The sequence below is a fragment of the Bemisia tabaci genome, chromosome 6 (genome assembly GCF_918797505.1).
Source record: "Bemisia tabaci chromosome 6, PGI_BMITA_v3".
NCBI lineage: Eukaryota > Metazoa > Arthropoda > Insecta > Hemiptera > Aleyrodidae > Bemisia > Bemisia tabaci.
In genome coordinates, this window is record NC_092798.1 from 53,478,912 (window position 1) to 53,502,024 (window position 23,113).

The 23,113-nt window shown below is 38.7% G+C and overlaps 2 protein-coding genes across 5 annotated transcripts in view; both read left to right on the top strand.

Moving 5' to 3' along the window:
• The window catches only part of LOC109042004 (uncharacterized), a 349,059-nt gene that overhangs the window by 300,120 nt on the left and 25,826 nt on the right, over positions 1-23,113 (top strand). For all 4 annotated transcript variants that reach the window (XM_019058538.2, XM_019058540.2, XM_072301973.1 and 1 more), the window contains exons 4-6: positions 17,192-17,255; positions 18,510-18,605; positions 19,104-19,204. In XM_019058538.2, the coding sequence (XP_018914083.2) occupies positions 17,192-17,255; positions 18,510-18,605; positions 19,104-19,204 (261 nt within the window). The remainder of the gene's footprint in view (positions 1-17,191; positions 17,256-18,509; positions 18,606-19,103; positions 19,205-23,113) is intronic.
• On the top strand, positions 4,348-8,520 carry LOC109042008 (uncharacterized). Its single transcript, XM_019058544.2, has 2 exons — positions 4,348-5,399; positions 7,280-8,520. Exons 1-2 carry the CDS (start codon positions 5,154-5,156, stop codon positions 7,730-7,732), a joined length of 699 nt encoding a protein of 232 aa, XP_018914089.2. The 5' UTR covers positions 4,348-5,153; the 3' UTR covers positions 7,733-8,520.

Here is a 23,113-nt window from a genome sequence, read left to right on the forward strand (position 1 = left end):
TTTTGAAAGTTCTCATTGAACTTTGTCGTCAAATAAACCGCAACCAATTATGTATCTACTAGTTTCTGTGATTTATTTTCTATCATGAGAACTCTTGCACTCGTAGGGATTGAATCTACTTTTGGAAACTTTTGGAGTGGTGAAGTTACTCAATTTATGAGCGTGATAGCGTGGTGTCCGTCGGAAAACCTTCAACTTTTTTCCAATCAGTGTTTTGATGATTTTATCTTGCTTTTCCCCGCATCTTTTAATTAATTTAAAACAGATTATACCGGCATTTTTTGCATTTTAAATGAAGGTGAGCCGAAGAGTGCCTCGCATTGAGAGGACAAAAACCGTCACATTAACAAGTAAATTAATTTGTCCGAAGGATCGTATTCTGTCAAAAGTTTCCAACGCCTTCCGGAGCCAGACGTGACTCTTGCATCGACTTCTGAACAAGTTGAGTAGAGATCTCTCTGATAAGGATTCTGTCTGAGAGCATTTGACTTGTTCTAATTAGTGTTTTATCTCGCATTTTTCTCCTCAACTTTCAATCGAATGGAAAGACATTGGACTATGAACTGCGAGGCGGTTTGTATGACGGATGCAGTTATTGTGACTTGAGTGCGTGAATAAACTTATCTGTATCGGGTGAAAATTTTGCAACATGGCAGTGACTGCTTTCGTGGTAGCATAAATCCTGGGCAAGTTTCGTCAAACTAGAGGAGCATTCTTTCACTCACGCAGCGGAGGAAATTTTTAAAGTTTACGCGCCAAGGTCGAGAGTGGCTTTTCATTTGCAGCGAAATTTATGCAATTAGCGCCGTCCCTTTTTTCCCCGGGCCTCGGGCGTCGTCGTAACTCGGAAACTTTCGGGGCGTCAAACAAGCTTTTAAGTGCGGAATTCGCCAACTCGCGACTCGCCAAATTGAAACAGAGCGATAACAGGGGGCGCCCGGGTGAGGCTCCATCGTCCGCGAAACGCGTGCCCCCCCCCCCCCCCGCCCTTCGCCCTTCGTCGCCCCCCCCCCCCCACTCCCTTGCGTGAGCTTGAAAAAGCGGAGTGCGAAAAGCGGCAAGTTGGGCGGATCCATGCTCGGATACGCGGGTGACTATCATGGCGGTTGCCAAGCTCGTAACTCGGGTGAGCTTTTCATTAGTGTGCGTCAAGTTTTGAAATCCCCTCCGTCTTGAGGAAACTTCCGGGAACTTGCCCCGAGAGCGGTGCAGTATAAAATACCTCTCGATCCGCTCATTAGTTATAATAATAACGTCTGTTGCACTCGCACTAAATCCTTTTCGCTCCCGCGTGTGTAGCTTAATGACTCCGCCAGCTTAACTCACTCCTCAAAGCTCCGCCGAACTAAGAAGGTTTTCTCTATTAATTACCAAACAGGCGATTAATCGAGTGTTTCTCCGTTGACGCTAATTTCTCCAATAGATCATCTCCAGGAATATATAAGTTGGGTGCAACGTGGTATAGAAGCCGCGCGTGTGGTCTTCAGATTGAAACTATTGATTGATGATCCATTCATGGACCCCAAATTATAAAAAAAATAAACGGAAAGAATATTTTAAGTCTTGTAGATCCGATCATAGACGGACAAAGTTGTTGAAAAAAGAACTTGTATACTAGAAGTAAATGTATGGTACACGCAAAGAAGAAAAATTTCAATTTGACTATCAACAGCCTCTTGTGCGATAAATCTCTTGCCGGAATAAAGAGGGGGAACATTAACAGTGTTTGAGAACACATTAAGATCTGTCCACCATATTCTTGTGACAACTTATCTCGATCATTTTTTACACTTGTCCAATAGCTGCATGGAATTTTAGCTGCCTGATCAATTGTTAAAACCATCACCGGCACATTTTTACTGGACTTTTGAATTTTAATCAGTCTTGAACATTCAAAAGTTTAATTTGACGACAAAGAACGAAAGACTTTTCGTCACCGTTTATTTTATCTCTTTTTAAATTTTTTTATCAAGGCATTAAAGTTCAATTACCCACTGGGATTTTTTTTTTTAAATTCTCAGGCCAATACTATTTCTGGAGGTCAGAATAATTGCTTACAATTGAGAACAGTCTTATCACCATTTTAAGCAAATTATTACGGGTCAGAGGCTATAAAGAAACTGTGTAGTTTCTCATCCAAAACTTCAAATAACCGCTATAATTGTACTGAAATTGAGATAGAAGTGTCGTCCTGATGTTTTAAAAAACCATCTTATCGCATCGCGATTTTGCAATTCTTCACTTAAATTATAATGGAATTATGAAAAAATTATCGTCCTAACGTCCCCAAAAAACTGTTCCGCTAAAGTGTGCTTTTGAAACTGTCTCGTTGCATATCTCACATGCACTCAAAAATCATTCAAGTGTCGCTGCAATCTACAGATGAGCATCGTCCCATGTTCCGCATTTCGAACTCGATATTAATCATCTAGGCACTGGAGATCAAGAAGAACTGTCAACTTAAAGATGGGCCGAAACGAGCTTTTCTTCATATCTCGAGCGACTTGCTTAGTGTTATTAGGCTACCTCCTGGTTCCGGCCGGTTCCCACTGTTGCCCGGCTCTGTTGAGCGGTTCCTGCCCGATGGACAAACTATCCTCGACCTACGCCTGCTGCTCGTACGGCAAGTGCAACCTCTTCTGCTGCAACTGCGAGCTAGAGTGCAGACTCAAGGGCTGCAGCTACGAGCTGGAGGACGCCGTCTTCTCGGACGTGAGCGACCCCGAGGTCCGAGTTTCCAACACCCTCCACTGCAGCCGCGCCGGGCCCTCCTGCCACCTGAGCCTCACCATCCAGCACGTCTTCGAGGCCTCGACCGAGCTCGGAGTCCAGCTCTCGGTCCCGGTGCTCCGGCTCATCAACGACCGCTTCGCCGTCACCTACCGGGCCAACGTGACGGAGCGCACCGCGGCCGGGCTCGGCTACCGCTGCGCCATCCCGCCCGGGCACCGCGGGTGGGCCACCCAGGCGCCCCGCTTCGCCGTCCTCGCCGCCGCCTTCGTCCACAGGTGCTGCCACCCGCGCGGCGAGTGCAACGTCACCGCTCGTCGCAGCTTCCGCTTCCGGAAACCCATCGTCGCCGAGCAGGGCCTCAACGTCGGAGACATCTACTGCCGCACCCAAGAGGATCCCCTCGATGTTGCCCACGGACCTAGAGGGGAGGGGGGAAGTAGGCTTAGGGAGAATTTTATCCTCGTCTTGTTCTTGATGCTCGCCGGCTTTCTCCTTTTGTATATGTTTGTGTACCTCGCGTCTATACTCCTCTCTTTGTATCAAAATTCTACGGCCAGGTCGCATTCCTAATCCTCGTGCCAATGAATTTACATCACTCCCGTCCAACGCAAAAACGCCCTAAACGTTATTTTACATTTTTTGGAAACAATATATCATATCAGAAAAACATGTGTACCTTAGGACAAAGTTTTTACAGAATTCTTTTGCGAATATTTTCAAAAACTTAACCTGAAAATTTGATGTGCATGGGTAAAACGGTTTATATTTTATGAAGTGTTAAGTTCCAAAAAAACGAGGGAAAATCTTGATGGATTAACGACGTTTTTGCTTAGCACGGCAGATCAGGGGTGTAGCCGAAAAGATCTGAAAAATCAAGCCCGGAAACCTGGTGGTTGAAGGAAGTTTCTATTTTTGTTTTAAATGTCAACAATGCTCACTAGAAAAAAAAAATCTGGAAAATATGATAATTTCTCTGCAAAACGTCAGGATAAATCAAGACGTTTCCACTAATAATAATGTTAAAAATACATCCCAGCATGTTCCTTCCAACAAAAGTAAGAGTTGATTTCCTGCACTCGCAGTACATTTCAGGGACAGGTTTTCTGCAAGGAAATAATCCTAAGAAAGTGTGCTTATGCTCAGTTGCTCTATATCATGCTCTGGCACTGTTAGAAATGAGATAACTTCATTCCAAGCATACAATAGTTGTATGTGAAACTCTCCGTCCTGGACTCCTGGCCGACCCCAGTAACGTAAATCAGATACTACACTCTTGCCACATCGCAAGATACCCAAGCTATTTTGGCAGAAAAATGTATATACAAGCATTATTACAAGTAAGAAATTTACGTGGTGCAATGATTTAATTGCATTATGCTGTAAGGCAGACATTTTTCAAGAGGTGAAAGCTTTTCTTAATACATTAAGTGATCCAAGATTTACCAACCAATATCTCGAAAATTCAGAATTTTGCTTTCATTTGACAACGAAGTTGATACATCCTTCGGCTCATTCAGACTGATAAGATTCCTGATTGCTCTAATTTATGTGCACTTTATCATCGTCTCAGTGCTTTAGCCACAGCGCAGCGTGCCCAATACAGCAGTTCACGCTCGGATAAAGTGGCATAGAGTAAGCAAGCAGTCTACCTAGTTTTCGGAAATTTTCGCGCATTTCAGCCGAAAAATTTACAATTTTCCATGGATTTAGTGTGTGATTTTTTATGTTAATTTCTTCTAAATTCCACGATGATAGCACATGTTTCAAGTAAAGATTATCTGTCTTTGAACTATAAAAGTTTTGATAAGAGATACTTGATAACGGCAAGGTGTGAAGGTTAATAGTCTCAGCACGCTCAGTTGCGGGCAATGCGCTTCCAACACGAGAACCCGAAAATCTAAGTTCTTCATTCAAAATCTCTATTTTGCGTATGCGCAGTGAGGATCCAAATATTCTAATCACAAAATCAATCGCTCCTGGTGTGTTTATCGCAAATATTTCGTATTCCCTACAATATTTTAGTGACGTTCCGCGTTTTTGTATTTTCGAAGCCCCGCCAAATCCAAGATCAGCTCGTATGCTGTACTCCAAACTTTGCAACAAAAATATTAAGATCCTATAAATCATACCTCAATTCGATCTCAAATCGTTGCGTCAGCTAATCACGTTTATCGAAACGATTTATCGAAGCGAGCCCTTCGGGTGAAGTGTTGATTTTTCCGAGTCTAGAGACAAATCGTGTGTGCTTTGTTCGTACCTTATCCATGCAAGAAGTGAAACACTGTTATTTTCAAGATCCGACTCAAGTCCTTTCTGTGTGTCGTGCGCGCGGAACAATCAGAAGAGAACCACTCGGTAGCGAAAAACGCCTTCGGATTTTTCATTTCAAACTGTGGGATCCGGATCCGCTTAGTTGAGCAATGATGAAGCCGAGATCCCAACTTGTGGTTCTGATGAGCGTGTGCTGCCTGTTGGGGCTGGCACGGCCCGAGTGTTGTCCGTCGATGGCCAGTTCCTGCGGGATTCCGTTCCCGAATTTCCTGTGGCAGTGCTGCTCCTACGGGGACTGCAACATTTTCTGCTGCAACTGCGACTCGGAGTGCAAGGTCAAAGGCTGCGAGTACACACTCGTCAACTCAACGTTCTCAAATCAAACCGATCCAGAGGTGGGTACAATCTAATCACTTCTCTTTTATCGTATAAATATTTTCTTCAAATTTCTTTCTTTTTTCCACACGTTGTGAATTTTATTTTGAATCAGAACTCAGCAAAAATCCTAACGAGCATTTACTTCTTCTTCGGTTTGTGGAATGTAGCCAAGTGCTAGAAATAATGTAACATTTTTTGGAAAACTTACATTTTATTCTTACCAAAATACCAAAAATACGCAAAGCAATAATTCATTAAAATCTAGTCGAGATCAAAAAGCTTAGCTGAAAAATTAGCAAATGTTTCAAAAAAAATGAGTACAAAACAGCTTTTAAGACTATTAACAGCATACTAGACAATATGAGGAAGGTCACCGACGAAATAAAAAAAGATATAGGCAATATTGGTACTATCAAGAATGTAACTGGCGTTTGCCGAACCTATGGATTGTAATTCATGCAGGAAAATATATGTCGGGAAAACTGAGCGCTCAATCAACTGTAAAATTTATGATTTCATGACACTTTCAATACTTTCATCCTTGAACGTATTTCAGCACATCAAAGCAGATAATCATCAGATGAATGATAACATTAAAATACTAAAACTTGCTCCTTCGTTGAAAAAACCACTTTACTTGAGCCCATTTTATTTTCTGTGTCACAGTAACGTCCACTGATGATTCTTTACCTCAGCATAGAGCAGAATCAATTAAAGTTGTTCTTTTTTTTTTTTTTTTTTTTTTTTTTTTTTTTTTTAACCGAGGAAATTCAAAATTGAAAAAAGGGAATTCATTTTTCAATGGCAAAAATGGAAACTTTGAAACGCTGTATGTTTTATTCTTCTTTGAGGCATTTCGATTCAAGAGAATCATATTCAGGCAGGATCTTGATCACACGTGAAAATGGTCTAATAAATATTTTTTGGTTTACAGAAAAACATAATACTAAACTTCGATTAAACATCTTAAAAAAATCTTAAAATTTGTCCGATCACCTAAGTTCCGGGTTGCCACAGTCAGGAATTCCTGGAAAATCGGGAAAGGTCAGGGAAAATGACGAAAATGTCCGGGGGAAATTGATTAAGCACCTTTATTTGCTCTTTAGAGTGGGTTTAACGTTTCAAATAACAAATTTTTCCCAAAAACTATTTATAATTATGTCTCTTTGACCATTTGGTATATCCTCAATCATCAAGGAACCTCCTCAAAATATGTGAGGAAAATCAGGGAAATGTCAGGGAATTTCATTTTCTAGATTTGGTGGCAACCCTGAGGTTTTTGGTGGATTTCACCATATTTATCTGAAGTCAAAGTAAAGGTCTCGATACACGATCAAATTCCCGAACCAATTACCATCAAAGTGTTAGGAGTCATCAGTCTTAAAATCATTAATTTGCTTAATTTTAAAATGAAAACTCGGCAGAAATATTTCCTGTGGCAGGAAATGATGAATGGTGGCACTCCATTCTGATCGCAATTTGACGGCCCGTCCAATTTTGATCGAAGAGGACTGTTGCATGGTGACGATCACTGCCGTGCTAAAGAAAAACGCCGTAAGAAGCTTCAGGCGTTGCCGAATTTCCTTTCATTAGACGCGAATTTTTTTGTAAAGTTATGAATATTTTCCTCCCAATTTTTCAGATAATTTTATTCGCAATTCCACCTAAATATTCTGAAAATTTAAAGGAAAATCACTCATAGCTTTCCTCAAAAATAAACGTATTATCGAAGTAAATTTGGCAACTCTGGAATGCTCATACAGCGTTCTTCCTTAGCACGGCAGACGAGTCATCAAGTGGTCTACTTTGATGAGAATTGGTTCGGAGTTTGATGGTGTATCCGGAGCTCAAGGATAGAGAGGAAAGTTTTCAAAGGTGTGGTTTTGATTGTGCTCAGGTGACGGTGAGCAACGTGGTTTCCTGCTCAGAGAACTCGCGGGACTCGTGTCGGATCGACATGGAAGTGACGAGGGAGTTCGAGGCCGAGCAAGAGAGCAAGGTCCACTTGGGGCTCCCGGTCATGGAGCTCATCGCCAAGGCCTTCTACTGGGAGTACAAGAGCTCCGTCGCGGAGAAGACCTCCAAGGGCTACACCGTCGAGTGCCCCATCAACCCCGGGAGCGAGGGCTGGCTCGGGCAGGAGCCCCTCTTCGCCGTCCTCCAGACCACCAAAGTCTACAAGTGCTGCCATGATGCCTCCTGCCACTTCCTCACCACCGAGAACATCACCTACCGCATGCCCATCGTCCTCCCGACGGGCATCAACGCCGGCAGGTTCAACTGCCACGATAAAAAGCTCCAACAGAAAAGCAGACCCTCCGGCAATGTCCTTGATAATAGTATCCAGTGAACTACCCGAATCCTCTCCACCCAGAAAAAGCTATGGCTTGTACACCAATTAGTGCGTTTACATGCAACACCACTAATATAGTGAAGGCAACATTTCAAAATAGCACATATACCTTAGTGATGGTATTTATACCTTAGTATGCTACGAGACACCAATAAAAACACATTAAAATACAAAAACAAGTGGGTTTACACGGCTGAGGAAATAATTCCTTATTATAATCAACTTAGTTAATTCAAATTCAATTATCCAGGTATGAAATAAAATAAATTACCCATCGGATAACAGCGTAAAATTTTTGAAAATATTTCCTTCGCCTTGTAAACCCATTTGTTTTTGTATTTTAATGTGTTTTTATTATTGTGTGCATTCCGGCTATTGTGTCTCATCTCTCTTTTAGTACGAGATACCTTAGTATGGTTCACAGACCGAGAAACATTAGTTTATTTACGACTATTAGTGGTGTACGTTCCATATGAACCACTAATTGGTTTATAAAGCCGCAGATCTTTTTCCGTGTTGAGTTAGTTTGTGGTGTTCAGGACCTAGAAGAACTGTGCATTATTCGGAAGCACAGGGAATGAAAAATTCCCGGCTGTCAGGGAATATACTAGTACTGCCAAGCTAAGGAAAAACGCCATATGAACATTCGAGAGTTGCCGTTTGCTCGGATGAAACATGTATTCCGAAAGAAAGTTATGCATATTCTTCCTTGAAATTTTGAGATGTTGTAGATTCAACTGCGAACAAAATCATCGCAAAAATTTGAAAAAAAAAAAAAATTAAAACTTTCTCAATCAATTAGTTTTTTATTGAAGGAAATTCGGCAACGCCTCAGGTTCATACGGCGTTTTTCCATAGTACGGCAGAGTAGACATGGTACGAATTTAAGCGCTCTGATTCTCGTTTCTAAATCGTAGAACATGATTCGCACAACGGATTTTACTGAAACCAACCCTTAACTAAGATATTAACGTTCTTAGTTGGTTACGAGAATTTTGAATTTCCTGCTCAGAAGGAAAACAAGGGTCTACTTGAATCAAATCACGCGCAACAAAAGCTTTGATAGGCTTCTCAATCGAGCAATGTTCTTTCCCCGCCTTGTGCTGTTATAAATTTTTCAAAACGTTCTACAGCTAAGCGGAAGCACCGAAATCGAGTTTTTCATCTTTTCATTCAGTAGAGACTGTCAAAGTAAAGTTTAGTGCATGATTTGACTCAATTAGACTTTGGTTTTTTCCATGAGCAGGAGATTTTGAATTCTTGCATCAAAAAACGTCGAATAGTAAGGAGTTAATTTTAGTAATTTTCGTTGCGCGAATTGTGTTGTGCGTGAAATTTTAGTTAGGACTCGTGAGTCAGAATGCTGAAATTCGTAGCTTGTCTACTGATCCATTGGCGTGGAAACCCATGAAACCCCAACTCTTTACTCCCGTTGCTCGTAAAGAGCGATTGAGTTTTTCATGGTTGGCCAAGTATCTTACTATTTAGTTAGTGAAATTTTCGGTTAGTGAATAATAAGTGATAACTTAGTAATGTGGCAATAATAATTGTAAATTGATTGCATTTTGCAAAAGGGAACCAAGAGCATTGCAATGTTGCTAAGATTGTGCAACTTCTTTTGTCTTGGAAGAAAAGCCGAATTTTCTACGAACAGTCTCTATTTTTCTCTCTAAAAACTGTAAATTTAAGACAAAAATTTCTATGTAAATTTCATATTTTTTCAGGATTTCAATAGTTTTATTGCAAAGGATGAAATTGCACAATCTTAATAGGTATATTGCAATGCTTTTGGTCCCTTTATGCAAAATGCAATCCAAATAATCAATAATTTAGCTATTGGCGATCTCAAACTGTAAAGAATTAAGTGATAAGCATGTTGATTATAATAAAGCACTATTCATCAATAAAACTTAAAGCTCTTAAATAGAGGAATGCAAAAAGCTCTAGTGAAACATAAATTTGATTTTTTTAAGTTAATGTAAATTCTAAAATTGGTCAGTGTCACTCTTTGGTGAGATAAGGAGTCCCCCAGTGTTCATCGAAAAACATCGTAGATAAATAACTGTGCGCGTAGTTTGTAGGATATCTAAGGGTTAAGTTTAAAACAACCCTTTAATATGAACCTTTGGACCGTGCTTATCTCCACTAGAAGTTTTTTTGTTTCACATTTTTGGGAAACGTATGATATCTATCTCCTAGTAACCACCTAGGCCTCTTTGTAGGCTTAAAATCGGTCACTTGCGCCAGTCACAGAATCGCCCTCTGATGGCTTGAGCTTTTTATCGTAGATTAGCAAAAAATAAAAGGATCCGTTCAAACGTCAAGTTCCTGCGTCCAATCTTAACGAAAATTTCGCTCATCGGAAAACACCGTTTATGACGACGTAATAACACCTTGGTCTCAACAATAAATTATTTACACTTCGACACTGGTCGCTTGACGTATAAAACGGATGAAACCAAGGTGGAAGAAAGCACAGTATACTTTATCCTGGTGATTGATATCATACAGCGTTTTTTCCGAGGAGCGATATCTTTTTTAAAAACGGACGTAGAAATTCGCTCCTTTATTTTTGCTGATCTACATCCTTAAACCATTAAAATTCAATTTTTCGATTAGCGCAACTGACCCATTTAAAAATTGGACGTATTTTTACCAAACGGGACTATGTGCATTATGACGTGAGCTCTGTTATGCAGTATATTCTTATGGGTCTCAGGGCTCATGTCTTAATGCAAATAGTTCTGTTTGGCAGAAATACGACCAATTCACACGAGAAATAAGCCAACAACATTAAATTTCACTGATCATAATAATTTCATGGATGCAAGACCCTGAACAGGACCCTCCGCAGAAATTGCCTCTCAGAAAATCTTTATTTTTGAAGTAGTTACGTTGTGTTTGTTTTTCATTCAAATTTTCCGACACTTTAAATCAAATTACGAAGAAAATTATGTAAAAAATTGGAAGAATCATATTTTCAGATTGTCGTGACAATTCGTGATTTGTCCAAGGAGATTTGGCAACGTCTAAAGGCTCATACGGCGTTTTTTCCGAGCACAACAGATTTTCTTCCATGATTTTCCCAAGTTTCTCTGACGGTAACCCCCATAAAGTCGTCGCCCTCCCGACATACGGGCGCAACTACACTCTGCAATGAACCCTGCTGTTCATACAATTGAACGTTTTTCCGAGCTCATCTCAATATGTAGCTACGCCTTTTTGTGAGGGAGGCGACCACGTGACAACGCTGCCGATGCATAATGTACAAGGACTGTCTCTTTAATTTCCCGCATGTAAATACGGACTGTGGCTTTTATTTAGCCCTCTAATAGACGGAATGCACCGCTTTAATGGGCTCAAATCAACCTGCGGTCGCATGCAAACTTGAGCGCAACCTTTCACGCATTGGATTAGCCTCCCCCTCCCCCTTCAGCCCAGTTTGGAAACCGACGGATATCCCATTTTAAGTAAATGACTTATCCGTTGTTTTTACCTGTGAGGCATCTCTTATTTATCTCTTCACTTCCGCGTTTTTCTTGTCACCCCGAAGTCAGCATTACCGTCAAATTTGATACCTTACATTTGGACTAAATTTTGCAATAATGAACCATTATTTCCGGCTCATTTTAGAAACAACATATACGCTATTGGTTTCCCTAAGCAGAAAGGCGCTTTTATGGAAGAGCCAGAGCTAGTGTTTCTTTATCGCAAAATTTAATCAATTTAATCCATCGCTCCCGATCGAATTTAATTGTGTTAATATTTCGACGCATTTTGCTGAAAATAACTGTGAAAATAAATTAAATCAAAAAGAACTACGACGAACGCAAACCATATGAACATAGTTCCTTTTGATGTGATCAATTTTCACCTTATTCTTCTACGTGCATGTAACTTAGTCTGACTTTACTCGGGATGTAACCACCAGATTTACACCCCTTCCCTATCAATACCTAACCTCATCAAATTGTGTCAATTACTCCAAGTGGATTGCCTCTCTATAATTCTCTACAAAAAAAGAAAAGAAAAGAAAAAAAATAACCCTTTGGTCACTGTTTTTCTCGAAACACGACTTGGTCTCATTTGGAAGTTTTAATATTCATGCAAACTAAAATGCTATTGAGCATGTGAATCAGTAATTCATAATGCAGTTTTAAAATTCATCTTTGGTACTGTGCATTTTATTGTCAAAGATCGAACCTTTGTTTTCTTCAACTTTAATTTTACGAACAATTAGGCTATTTTAAAACTTTACTATTTTGTTAAATAAGACTCCTTTAATCAAAAGCTTCCCTTACCTATTCCCAAGCAGTTTAATCAGAGTCTCTAAGTTTGATGTGTGCCGTTGGAATTGAAGTTGATTTTGAAATTGAACCATACTTTGACCATAGAATATTTTTAAAGTAAAAAGTCATTGAAAGTCAGTCATGCATGCCCGAAGCTGACGTCGTTCTTCACATCAATCGTTCACTTTGAAAGTTGAGGTATAATTTGTATTTCATTCGATAAAGTCTCCTGTGTTTCAAAATTTCAATTCTGAATCGATGTTCACTAACGGCTCAGGTATTTATTTGATACTTGATCAAAATAGCATCGGTGCCGGAAAATTTCAAGCTGTACCCGGGAATTTACAAACTCGTTAAGGATCAAACTATTCGCAATATGAATGACATTAAATGGACATCTTTTCAGTGTGACTTAAATGAATGTTGATAGTTTAAATGTATCCATCTGATTCTTATTCTCCTTTGGTTAGTTATTTTATTACTTTTCTTTTGGCATTGTTTCATTTTTTATAGATTGATCGGCAACGTAAGCTATTATTTTATTTTAATCTTGTCTAAATCGAGTCTTTCATACCTCTCATTTTAGGTATAATTTTGTACATAATACTTATAAGCTTGTTCAATTATATTTTTAGTATTTTTATAACCCTTTTGTATTTTTCTCTCGTTTTCCGTTCTCCAGCATCAATAATTTTTTCTCTCAACCCAATTCTGTTGTATGATTAATAAGAAGGATACTTAAATCCTAAACATATGGCAGCCCTATATCGCAGAGCGTCACAATCTCTGCCCGCTAAATGAGTCGAGGGACACATTTTATTTTAACATGTTCATTTTTCATAGTAATTCGCCCAGTCTAGTTTTGAGAAATGTGCAGTTTGATAACCGATCACTAGTATTCCGCAAAATTTCGTCGAATTTTCTTGACCTTTTCCCAATATTTTTCAGGTCATCAGCGAAACCATTGATGGGTTTTGTTTTGAGTGGTGTCAATGAAAGTAGACATTTTGAAACGCCAAAATTGAATTAATTTTTCTCACGCGGGTGTAAAGCGAACGGTTCTTAGCAAAATTGCAACCAACAGTCGGTATACTGGTCCAAACGTCAGTTCCGATTTCTACTTTTACGGAAACAAGAAACAAATTGCAAAGCCTAGTAGTTAGAAGGCCTCTATTTCAGAATGAACTAAAAAAAGATGCCAATACTTCCTCTACTCGCAAGGGGAGCGAGAAAGTAGCAAGCCCCTATGAATTATTGAAGTGAATCTATTTCCACCGTTGGTGAGCGCTGGAGACGCTTAATATTTCTGATTCATACATAGAAGCACCTATCTGCATACGTTCTAACAACGACCAAAGAATCAATTAAAAGTGGAGCGTATAATATTGGTTAAAAATTGGACGGTTTTAAGGTGAGTCAATTTTTAGTAGGGTATGTAACTAAGTGCGACGAGCGACTCATTTTCACTGAAATTAGCGAACAGAAATAACTGCTCCTCAAAATTGAACGGCTTCATGAGCATCAGCCTAGTTGCAATTAGCAAGAATGAAGAATTGTGAAGAAATCGGCAAAGAAATGGTTCCTTTTTTAACGCAACTTGCGCATAAAAAAAGCCGTTTCTCGCGGATTAGAGCTCTTAATAGTGCGGCTGACGCTGGCTCCAACTTAAGTAGCAGTCCATCCGCAGTGAGCAGTGCATGGAATCTACCACAGAAGTTGTTTTCCAACTTAACAGGTCAAAAACTGGGAGTATTAAATTATAAGGTGAAGTTCATCAAAGCAAGATCCGGGGAATAGAATAATAGAATTCAAGCTGCAAATTTTTGGAAGTCACACCTCTTAAATTATTTCGTCGGAAACAGTCACTTTCAGAAATCTTCAATTATTGAGTGCAGGTTGAATTGTTGAGATGCAAGGTTTTTTGGGTACTGCCGGATCATCTACCAGAACTTTGGGATGTTCACTTTGGAACTTTGACATAGAACTTTGGGAGATTCAACAGCATAGAGAGGGTCGACTCGGACATGAAGTCTTAGGATAATTACGACCACTTCCGGATAATGCACATATTGCGAAAAGAGAGGACACTTTTTATTTCACTTAAAGCTTCGTTCAGGTATTACGCAACCCCTCTTGTCAGCTCTGTGCATTTGCGGGGTGAGGGATCAATGACTCATTTATTGTTTTTCATTTTTCAGAGCAGATTTTTGGTTTTTTCGTGTCACTAATCGTTTCAATGGACTTGATTTTTCAATGAAATCATCACTGCAAATCACTGCATGTGCTTTCTTTCGTATTTCTCGGGAAAGAAAAAAAAACTGTAGGGCTGGAACATATTGAATTTCAATCCAAGAGCAGGATCGTTTACGGAAGCATTTGAAAAAATGCCGAATTTTCGCCCTTTGCCTGCGGCAGATTTCCTTTTGTCCCGCCTAAGTGTTATTTTTTAGGTTTCGCGCTGCTCATATTCCTCTCAACATGTACATTTTTAACCACAATAAAACACGGTACTTAGTGTTGTAATTCATACTTTCTGTCCTGGTCATTCACCATCTGTCAGAATGTTGTTTCGGCTTGGACCACTGCTCGGAGCTCACGCATATGCTACTAAACAAAAGATTGTATCTCCTTTCCAGATCGCAAAATTGTATCTAAAAGTTCCTTTTTTCACAAGAATATGGCTGTGCGCTATATGTCCAAAATGTTGCTGCTTTGTTTGTCATTCAGTGAAATTGTTAGCTAGGTATGCCCGATGGTTTCCTAATAAATATTTACAACAATGGACCATTTGCGCTGGTAGGAAAATCGTATTTTGACGCTTGATTCCTGTAGATAAGTTAAAAATAACAAGATCCGTCCAAACCGCATCTTTCTACGTTCAATATTAATCGAGCCATCGCCCTTTGAAAAATCTGGTTTTTGACGTCATCCACCGCGGTAGTGACACCCTTAGTTTCTTCCACCTTGCTTTCAACCGGGTTTCACGTTGAATGAACAGCACTAATGTGCGTCACACCGCCAACTGATGAAAGCAAGGTGGAAGAAACCAAGGGCCAAGGGTATCACTACCGCGGTGGATGGCGTCAAAAACCAGATTTTCAAAGGGCGATAGCTCGGCTAATATTGAACGTAGAAAGTTGCTGTTTGGACAGATCTTGTTATTCTTATCTTATCTACAAGAATTAAACATGAAAACACGATTCTGTGACCAGCGCAACTGAGCTATTTGCGAGTGGAAATTTTGCGGTGTTGAAGTGGAGTTGGGTCTTGACGTTTGGGAAACGAGGGATTGTTTATCACTTTGTCTGCCCTGCAAAAAAGTTAGCTTTTATCATGCTTTATTTCTGTCGGAGTGTCCCGTCTCCTCGCGCTCCTCCTCGCAAGTTGCTTAACTATTTTAAAAGATAAGTTTTCTATTTAACTGGGTGAAATTTTATCTTCTAATCCCCGGAGATAGGTATGGAAACTTTTGTAAAGAGAATTTGCATAATTGCATTCAACATTTAAATGACTCTCCGGCCGAATCTGAGTAAAAAGTGCCGACGTCGTCCTTTTATTTAAGGCCGCTAAGTGCTCATGTCTCTTGGGTTGTTTTTCAATGAATTCTAACCCGGCCGCCGACTTGAATACGACTCCAACTATATGCTGCGTACCTTTAGAATGCGGATACTCGATGAATGCTAGACGCATAGCATCTTTTGCAATTTTTTTTAAACAATATTTATTTTATTTTGATTTGACGTGATTGAAAATCTAGATAAAGCCAGGTGTTGCCTTCCCGGCTCCCGAAAATGTCTCATCTAAGGATGCAGAATTTTCACGAACCAACGATCGACCGTTCGCCAACTGCGTAGAGAGTGGGGAAAATAGCGGTGGCTGCGACCTTGAACAATGCCTCTTATAAAATTCATTGCCTTTTTATTAAAATGCGCTCCATTTTTGCCTACACCTTCCGAAGTTTTGTAACGATAGAGAATTTGCAGGTGTTTCAAATTTGATGAATTTCGTGTTTAAGTGAAAACTACTGAGTGAACCGAACACGAGGATACCCTTGGTTCATGAATTGAACAATTATTGGAGAAGATATGACAAAATTATCTAATCTGCTAAAATAAATGTGTTTAAATGGGAAATGCCGTCAGATGACTTAGTGGATTAGTTGAACTAGTTGAACTTAGTTGAACTAGGCGGTGCATTTTCTCACTTTTAAATCTATTTTTCTACTATTTCCCATATCAGAAAAAAATTATAAAAAAAACTGTGAAATCAGCTCTTTAAGCACTTTCAGATGAAGCAATAAAAAATTGGCATGCAAATTCTCCATTTGTATTTCCAAGTAGCAGCGTAAACATCTAGGAAGGCGCGATTCGCGAGTCAAGAGCGAGACTAGACCGAGGATACATACGACGCAATGCTTGAAGTATTCCTATAGTCTTGCAGGCGCTTCCCGGGATCGTTTTCCGCGCAAAGCACAAAGTTTCTGAAATTTTCCGCTGGAAGATGAGGTCCCTTACACAGATCCGATCACAATTGAACATACTTATGATTTTATGAACTACGTAGCACAGAAACCATATCCACATCGTTCTTTTAAGCGCAAATACGTCCAATTATAAAGCAACAAAACTCTCTCGCATATCCCCAACAATGAAAAAGAGCTTCGTCTCTTTTCCGCTGACTCAGAGATTTAAACGCAGAATAGAAAAGTGGGATGGGGCGAACCGCATGATGCATCTTTTTCGACGACCAAGAAGGAAAAATTGCATGTGACAAAACGAAGGAGAATCTCTTTTCGGCTGACTCAGAGACTTCAACGCCAGAGTAGAAAAGGTGTATGGGGCAAAACGCGGGATACAACTATTTTGACTTGCATAATATTTTTCATTTCACTCGTGCAGCCCTAAATGATGGTGATACAGGATATTTAGGGATAATTAGTAACCCCTAGTTGCCTGCGACGTATTGAAATTTCAAAATTAAGTTTTGAAACATTGGAGAACAAAGGAGGGGAGTGGAGGAAGATACGGTTAATTATGCTATTCTAACCGCTATACTTCCTAACTTCACCGCGTAAAAATCGGCCTTGTTCATCTCCAAGGATAATTTTGTGCCTACTTAGTGTGATTACAACCTCCTCTATCATGGTTTCCTTTTTTTCTGATTTCAGTGCGTCTTGGACAAAGTTTGGCAGTGGCCTTTCAACGCTTTCACGTTAGATAATGTTACGGGCGGTGAGTTATTCTCCTTTTCTACCTTAGATAAGTGTCACAATCAGACTTTGAATGAAATGATTTTAATACATGATTTAAAAGTATGGAAACTCTTAAAGTACCCTATCAGTTTTCACTAGCGCGTGTGCTGATAATGTACATACAAGTCAATTTGCGGCTGTGAATGAAATCATTCAATATGGCTCTTTTTCCGGTTCAATAAACTGCATGAGCCTCACGCTGGAAATCATTTCGGATCAATCATCCGATCAATTACCGCTGTAGTTGTAGAGGCCTTTAAGAAGTTTTGGAAATAATTTGTGAAGAAAAGAAGACAAAGTACAAAGAGGCGGAAAAACTTATAATTAAACATGTGTCGGTTTTTAGATTCTCGCACTTTACATGCCCTTTTTTCACATGAAAAATTTTAGTAAACGGACGAAAATTAGGAATGCATGCCAGTAGCATATGGGTAAAACTTGTAATAGAAATCTTCCCAACCACCCGATATCTTGACTGTTTTTTTACAAGTTTTTAAAATGTGTAAAACCCTCGAGGAACTCGTAAAAGAGTATCTGTATGCAGAGTGCAGCACAAATTTTTTACTGTACCCTCTGACCCATTGATATTTAGAAATTTTTACAAGTTTCTACAAGTTTTTCATGTTAAGAAAACCTGGTTAAGTGCGTCGGAATCTATTAACCTACACCTGATTTTCAAATGTGTTTTGAGCTTATACCATACTTCTTTCCTTTCTTTCTCATTTTTTTTACCATCATTTGTTCAATATTGTCTTGCAAATCTTCGATAGTGAGGGTCTTTTTTTTTCTATTTTTTTCCTTTGCTCTTAGGTATCAACCAATATATGTTTTTGCCTCAAATAAGGAAGTTTTGAAGCAAGTTAACTTTATTTTCGTTTTTCTTAGGAAACTAGTTAACTCCTTTTTTTGAAGAGGGCGTAACTGACGTTTTAAGTAGATTCTAAGCTGATAGGTCAGGAGCTAGGATGAAAACAAATTGGTTAAATTGCATACAAATTTTATTCACTCTAAATGGATATTAATTCCATTTAAACTTCATGAGAATCTAGTCAATCATTAAAGTTTTCTATACTTTTCGATCGTTGCACCGCAGCAGTTGACGGTGACCAGTTTTAAACACGACTTATACGTTGCACATTGTACAAATGTGCTTGGTGCAAAAGAAGTTTTGAATCAAACTTTATTTATTCATTTTCAATTCTATTTATTTTCATTCATTTTTGTTTTGTTTTAGGTCGATCTCTACCTGTTTTATGTGTTCATTTGTTCCACTGGTATGGGCTGTTGGACCATTTTAATTTAGATGTTGTAGAAGTCTGGAAATTATTTAGTAAGTCTCATTTTACTACATTTAGCCTTGAAAAACAAAATAAATTTCACCATTTTTTTAAAAAAAAAATCTTTAATTTTGACCTAACTTCTTGCTTCTTGCAACGTACCTTGCTCTTCAAATTTTAAAAACCTATTGAAAAGAAATCCTCGTCAAATGTGGGGCGTGTGCTTTGATTTATTGTGCTAGGTTGTTCTGCAGTGAACGTTTCTACTACGTGAAAAATTTAATGTAATTTTTATTCTTTTCTCACCAGTTCAAACATTTTTCAGACCAGGAGGCTCCAGAAGACTCCTCAACCCCAATTTCTTTTTTATTATTATTTTTATTTTTTCCAAAATCAACTTCCCCTTAAAGTGGTTTTTTGAACGTCTCTTAATATTTTCTTCCTCTAGACCTCAAAGTTATTCAACAGTTATAAAACTTTTGCCTCCATGACCTTGTATCACAGTTCTTTGGTTTTCATTTTGTCACTCATTTTATTTTTTCGATTCGCAGGTTTAATTGAGGAAGGTTATCATAGTACAAACCCTTATCACAATTCAATTCATGCAACTGATGTCACTCAGGCCATGCACTGTTTCCTACAGGAAGAAAAGGTGAGTAATTGTATCCTGTTGACTTTCAATGTAAAAACTTATAGCCTGCATTTTACTACCCTAATTATCTGAGTGTGTATACATTTGTATCACATCAAGTTCATGTGTAAATTTTTGCAGAAGTTGCCAGTTGACCTCTGTCTCTCTAATAATTCCCTATTATGAACAAACTTTAATCAGGGCTGGTGCAGGGACAAGCTGTCACACATTCAGGCAGCAAATTTTGCTGTCCCCTCCCTCCCTCCAAGGAAATGAGAGGAGTGCACATGCATGCCTCTTTGCACAAATGAGGGGCTTGGAGGACAAGGCACATAAGTACAGATTTGAAAAAAAATTGAGATATTAATAATTTCAAGTAAAACTAGTCTTAATGCATATTCTGTGAAAAATTCGCTCCCAAATTCCAATTTTTCAGCATGAAAAAGTCAGTTTGAACTTTCTTTTCGCCATGTAATGAGGATCTATGTATGTAATTTCGAAACTTCAAACATGTATTTCTGGAAATAGCAAGTGTTAAGATTTTGAGGATCTTGGTTCTTATTAAAAACAACTTTATTTTCATAGTGACTCATTGCAACTCATTCAACTTTCATCCACACAGGAATTACAACAAGTGGTTCAATAGAGAGTTTTCTGTTATCTTGTCGATCAAGTAATTAAGGTTAATGAGAGTGAGACCGATTCACTTGTTGATAATGCTGATACGGTGATATTCCAACACGCCTCCTTAAATTTGTGAAGCACCTTTACAAATTTACTTAAAAAAGAGAATATCACTAAGAGATAATGATACAGCAATATACGAATAAAAAATTTCTTTACCAGTTTACCAAAAAATTATTTTACTCTGTGCCATTATCACATTTCAGTTTTGCAAGTTTATGCCTGATTGAATTTCCATGAGACTTGTAAATTCTTGATCCCACAGGATTACTGGGCCCATTTACATCAGTGTGTTTAACAAAGGAATTGGCAAATTTAAAAGCAAATTTTTGAATCTTAACACATGTAAATCACGGAAATTTATATGTCCTAGTTTTCTATGCCACTTTTCTACTGAATTTAGCGTTTAAAACAAATAAATTTTTTACCTACGAATTCGCCATGATTATTTTGCATCATTGCACTTTGATTTTGAATTATAAATTCATACTGATCATCTAAAAAAAAATTTTGTTTCACTAAGTAAGTTTTTCTTTAGCTCAGGCACATAGAAAACATTCTTCAATTCACTTTTAAATATTCTTCCATTTACCTCGAAATTCAAAACTATTGCCATATCATGAACAAATAAAAATAAGGTTTCATTACCAACGCAAACTTTCTCGTAATCCATAAATTGCTTACTTACACACTTTTTGAAAACCCCTAGCTACTAGCGAGCACGATATTTTCCATCTGATTTAATTCTGTATACCCATTTAGTATCTTTTACCCATTTAGTATCTTTAGTGAATTCTGGAGGATCCACTAAGTCCCAATCACCGTTTTCTTTCATACTTTCAAACTCTTCATTCATAGCATCTATCCATAATTTCTTATCTTTACACTTAATAGCTTCTTCAAATGATTCTGGAACTTCATAATTATTTACACTTGCAGAATAAAATTCAAAATCATCTCTAAAAATTATTTTAGGTGACTTTTTGGGTCTGATATGATTCTAATAATAAATACACTTTTGGGTCTGATATGATTATCGCCTCCTTGATTTTGAATTTTTAAATGCCACACAGGCTGAATTTCTGGAAATTCGTGTAGTGACAATTTTTTCAAATTGTTTTGCAAGTGAGGAATCTTGTCTCTGACAGCTTTGATTTTTGCATTGACAGTTTCAACCTTCTGATCTTCTTTGAGTTTGGCTGCTTTGAGCTCATTCGAATTTTTGGATACACTAGCAAGGCCTTTCTGTGCCTCTTTGACTTCGTCTTCCTTCTCCACAATATTCCTCGATATGGCTTCAGTTTCTTCTAATAGTTGTGTTACTTCTGCTTCCATTTTCTTTTTCTCTTCACTCATTTTCAACATGGCATTTTGCGCTTCTTCGATCTCATGAGTTAAATTGTCAATACGGTCTTCAGCTTTCTTTGCATTCCTTTCAGCAGTTTTGATTCCAACACTTAGCTGGTTGACATGTGAATTCGTTTTGTCTAATTTCTTCACTACTTCATCTAGTTTTTTGTTTGCAGTTTTCATCTTGCCTTCAGTTAGCTCCATGATTTTTGAGTGTACTTCTTTCACCTCGTTTTCAATTTCTTTGGCAGCTTCATTCGCTTTTTCAAATTCTTTTTTTGCTTTCTGAACGACAGACTCCAACTGCTTCACTTGTTTTGGATCTGCTTTTACTTCTTCTATAACATCTTTCTGTTTGCTGATTTGTTCTTTAAGCAGGGGAATTTGTTTGGACAGCATCTCGTACTCCATATTGTATTTGTTGAGATTTGTTTTATTGGCTTTGATTCTTGGGGACAAGTATGACTGCGTTTCCTCCAAGGCATGCAATTGCTGTCGTATGGTCTGGAACTTTTGTTCCAGTTTCTCAACAACTGACTCCAGTTTCTTCATTTCTCCGGGTGAACTTACTTCCAGGTCTTTAACTGAACTTCCCATACGACCTTTCATCACATAGTTGCCTCCTCCAGACATGGTACCTGTAGGTTCAATAATTTCTCCTTTGAGTGTGACAACTCGGTGCCTTACACCACTTTCGTATGCAATCCTTGAAGCTTGATCTAGATTATTTGCGACCAGTGTTTCTCCAACTCCAAAGTAAAAAGCAGTTTTCATTCGTTCATCAGGAATTTTCATGAGATCAAAGAGTCTTGGCACATTTTCAGGAGTTTTGATTTTTTGTTTGGTTTTTGGACGAAGATGTTCCATTTTTTCCAAGGCAATGAAAGTAGCTCGCCCTACATTTTGCTGCTTCAGTGCTTGGATACAGTGATTGACATTTTCGATTGTATCAACAATAATATTGTCCAGAGCTCCACAGGCCGTCGAAACCGCAACATCATATTTTTCATCAATCGCACCTAGATCACCCAATCGGCCGAAAATTCCTGAGACACGACCTTCTGCTTTCAACTGGAGAATAAAATCAAGGACTCGGTTGCGAGATCTGTTTGCTTGCATCGTTGAACGTTTTTCATCAACTTCATTCCTTTTGGTTCTCAACTCTGCTTGGACACTTGTTTCTTGTGGCCGTAACTCTGAAAGCTGAGACTCAGCTGTTTTCAGAGTCTCCTCGTCTTTGGGCAAAGTTCCTTTAATCTCATTGATTTGCCTTTGTTTTTCTTTCAAAGATGCCTCTGTTGTCTCCAAACTGGCAGTCAACTGCTCCATCTTAGCTTTTTCCTTCCTTTCTGTACTTAAATAAATGTCATACTCTGACTGTGCTAAATCACACTTTGCTTTGGCATCATCAGCCGTCTTCTTCAAATCAATTTGCTTGGCTTGGAGCTTATCTTTATCATCCTGAAGGCTCTTTGTGTCAGTTCGTAAAGAGGCCAAGATTTTGTCCCTCTGTGCCTCTTCTTTCACTCGGTCAGCTTCCAAGCGTGTTGCTAGAGCTTGCAATTCTGCAATTTCTTTTGCATTTTTTTCTGGCAACGCCTTTAACTCAGCCAGTTTATTCTCTTCCTTCTTTTTGTCTTCCATCAGCTTTTTCCGCTTTTTGTTGGTCTCTTTTAGGTCGGCAGCAATTGTGGTGTCCACTAAGGTTGTTGTTCCAAAAGTTCAAGATTCCGAAAGTTCAAGATATTAAAGTTGTCACTCTGCCACACAGGTCAAATAGAGATCCGAAAGAGACTTTGCCACACAGGTCAAATAGAGGTCCACGAAGATACCACTAATGTTGTTGTTCCAAAAGTTCAAGATTCCGAAAGTTCAAGATATTAAAGTTGTCACTCT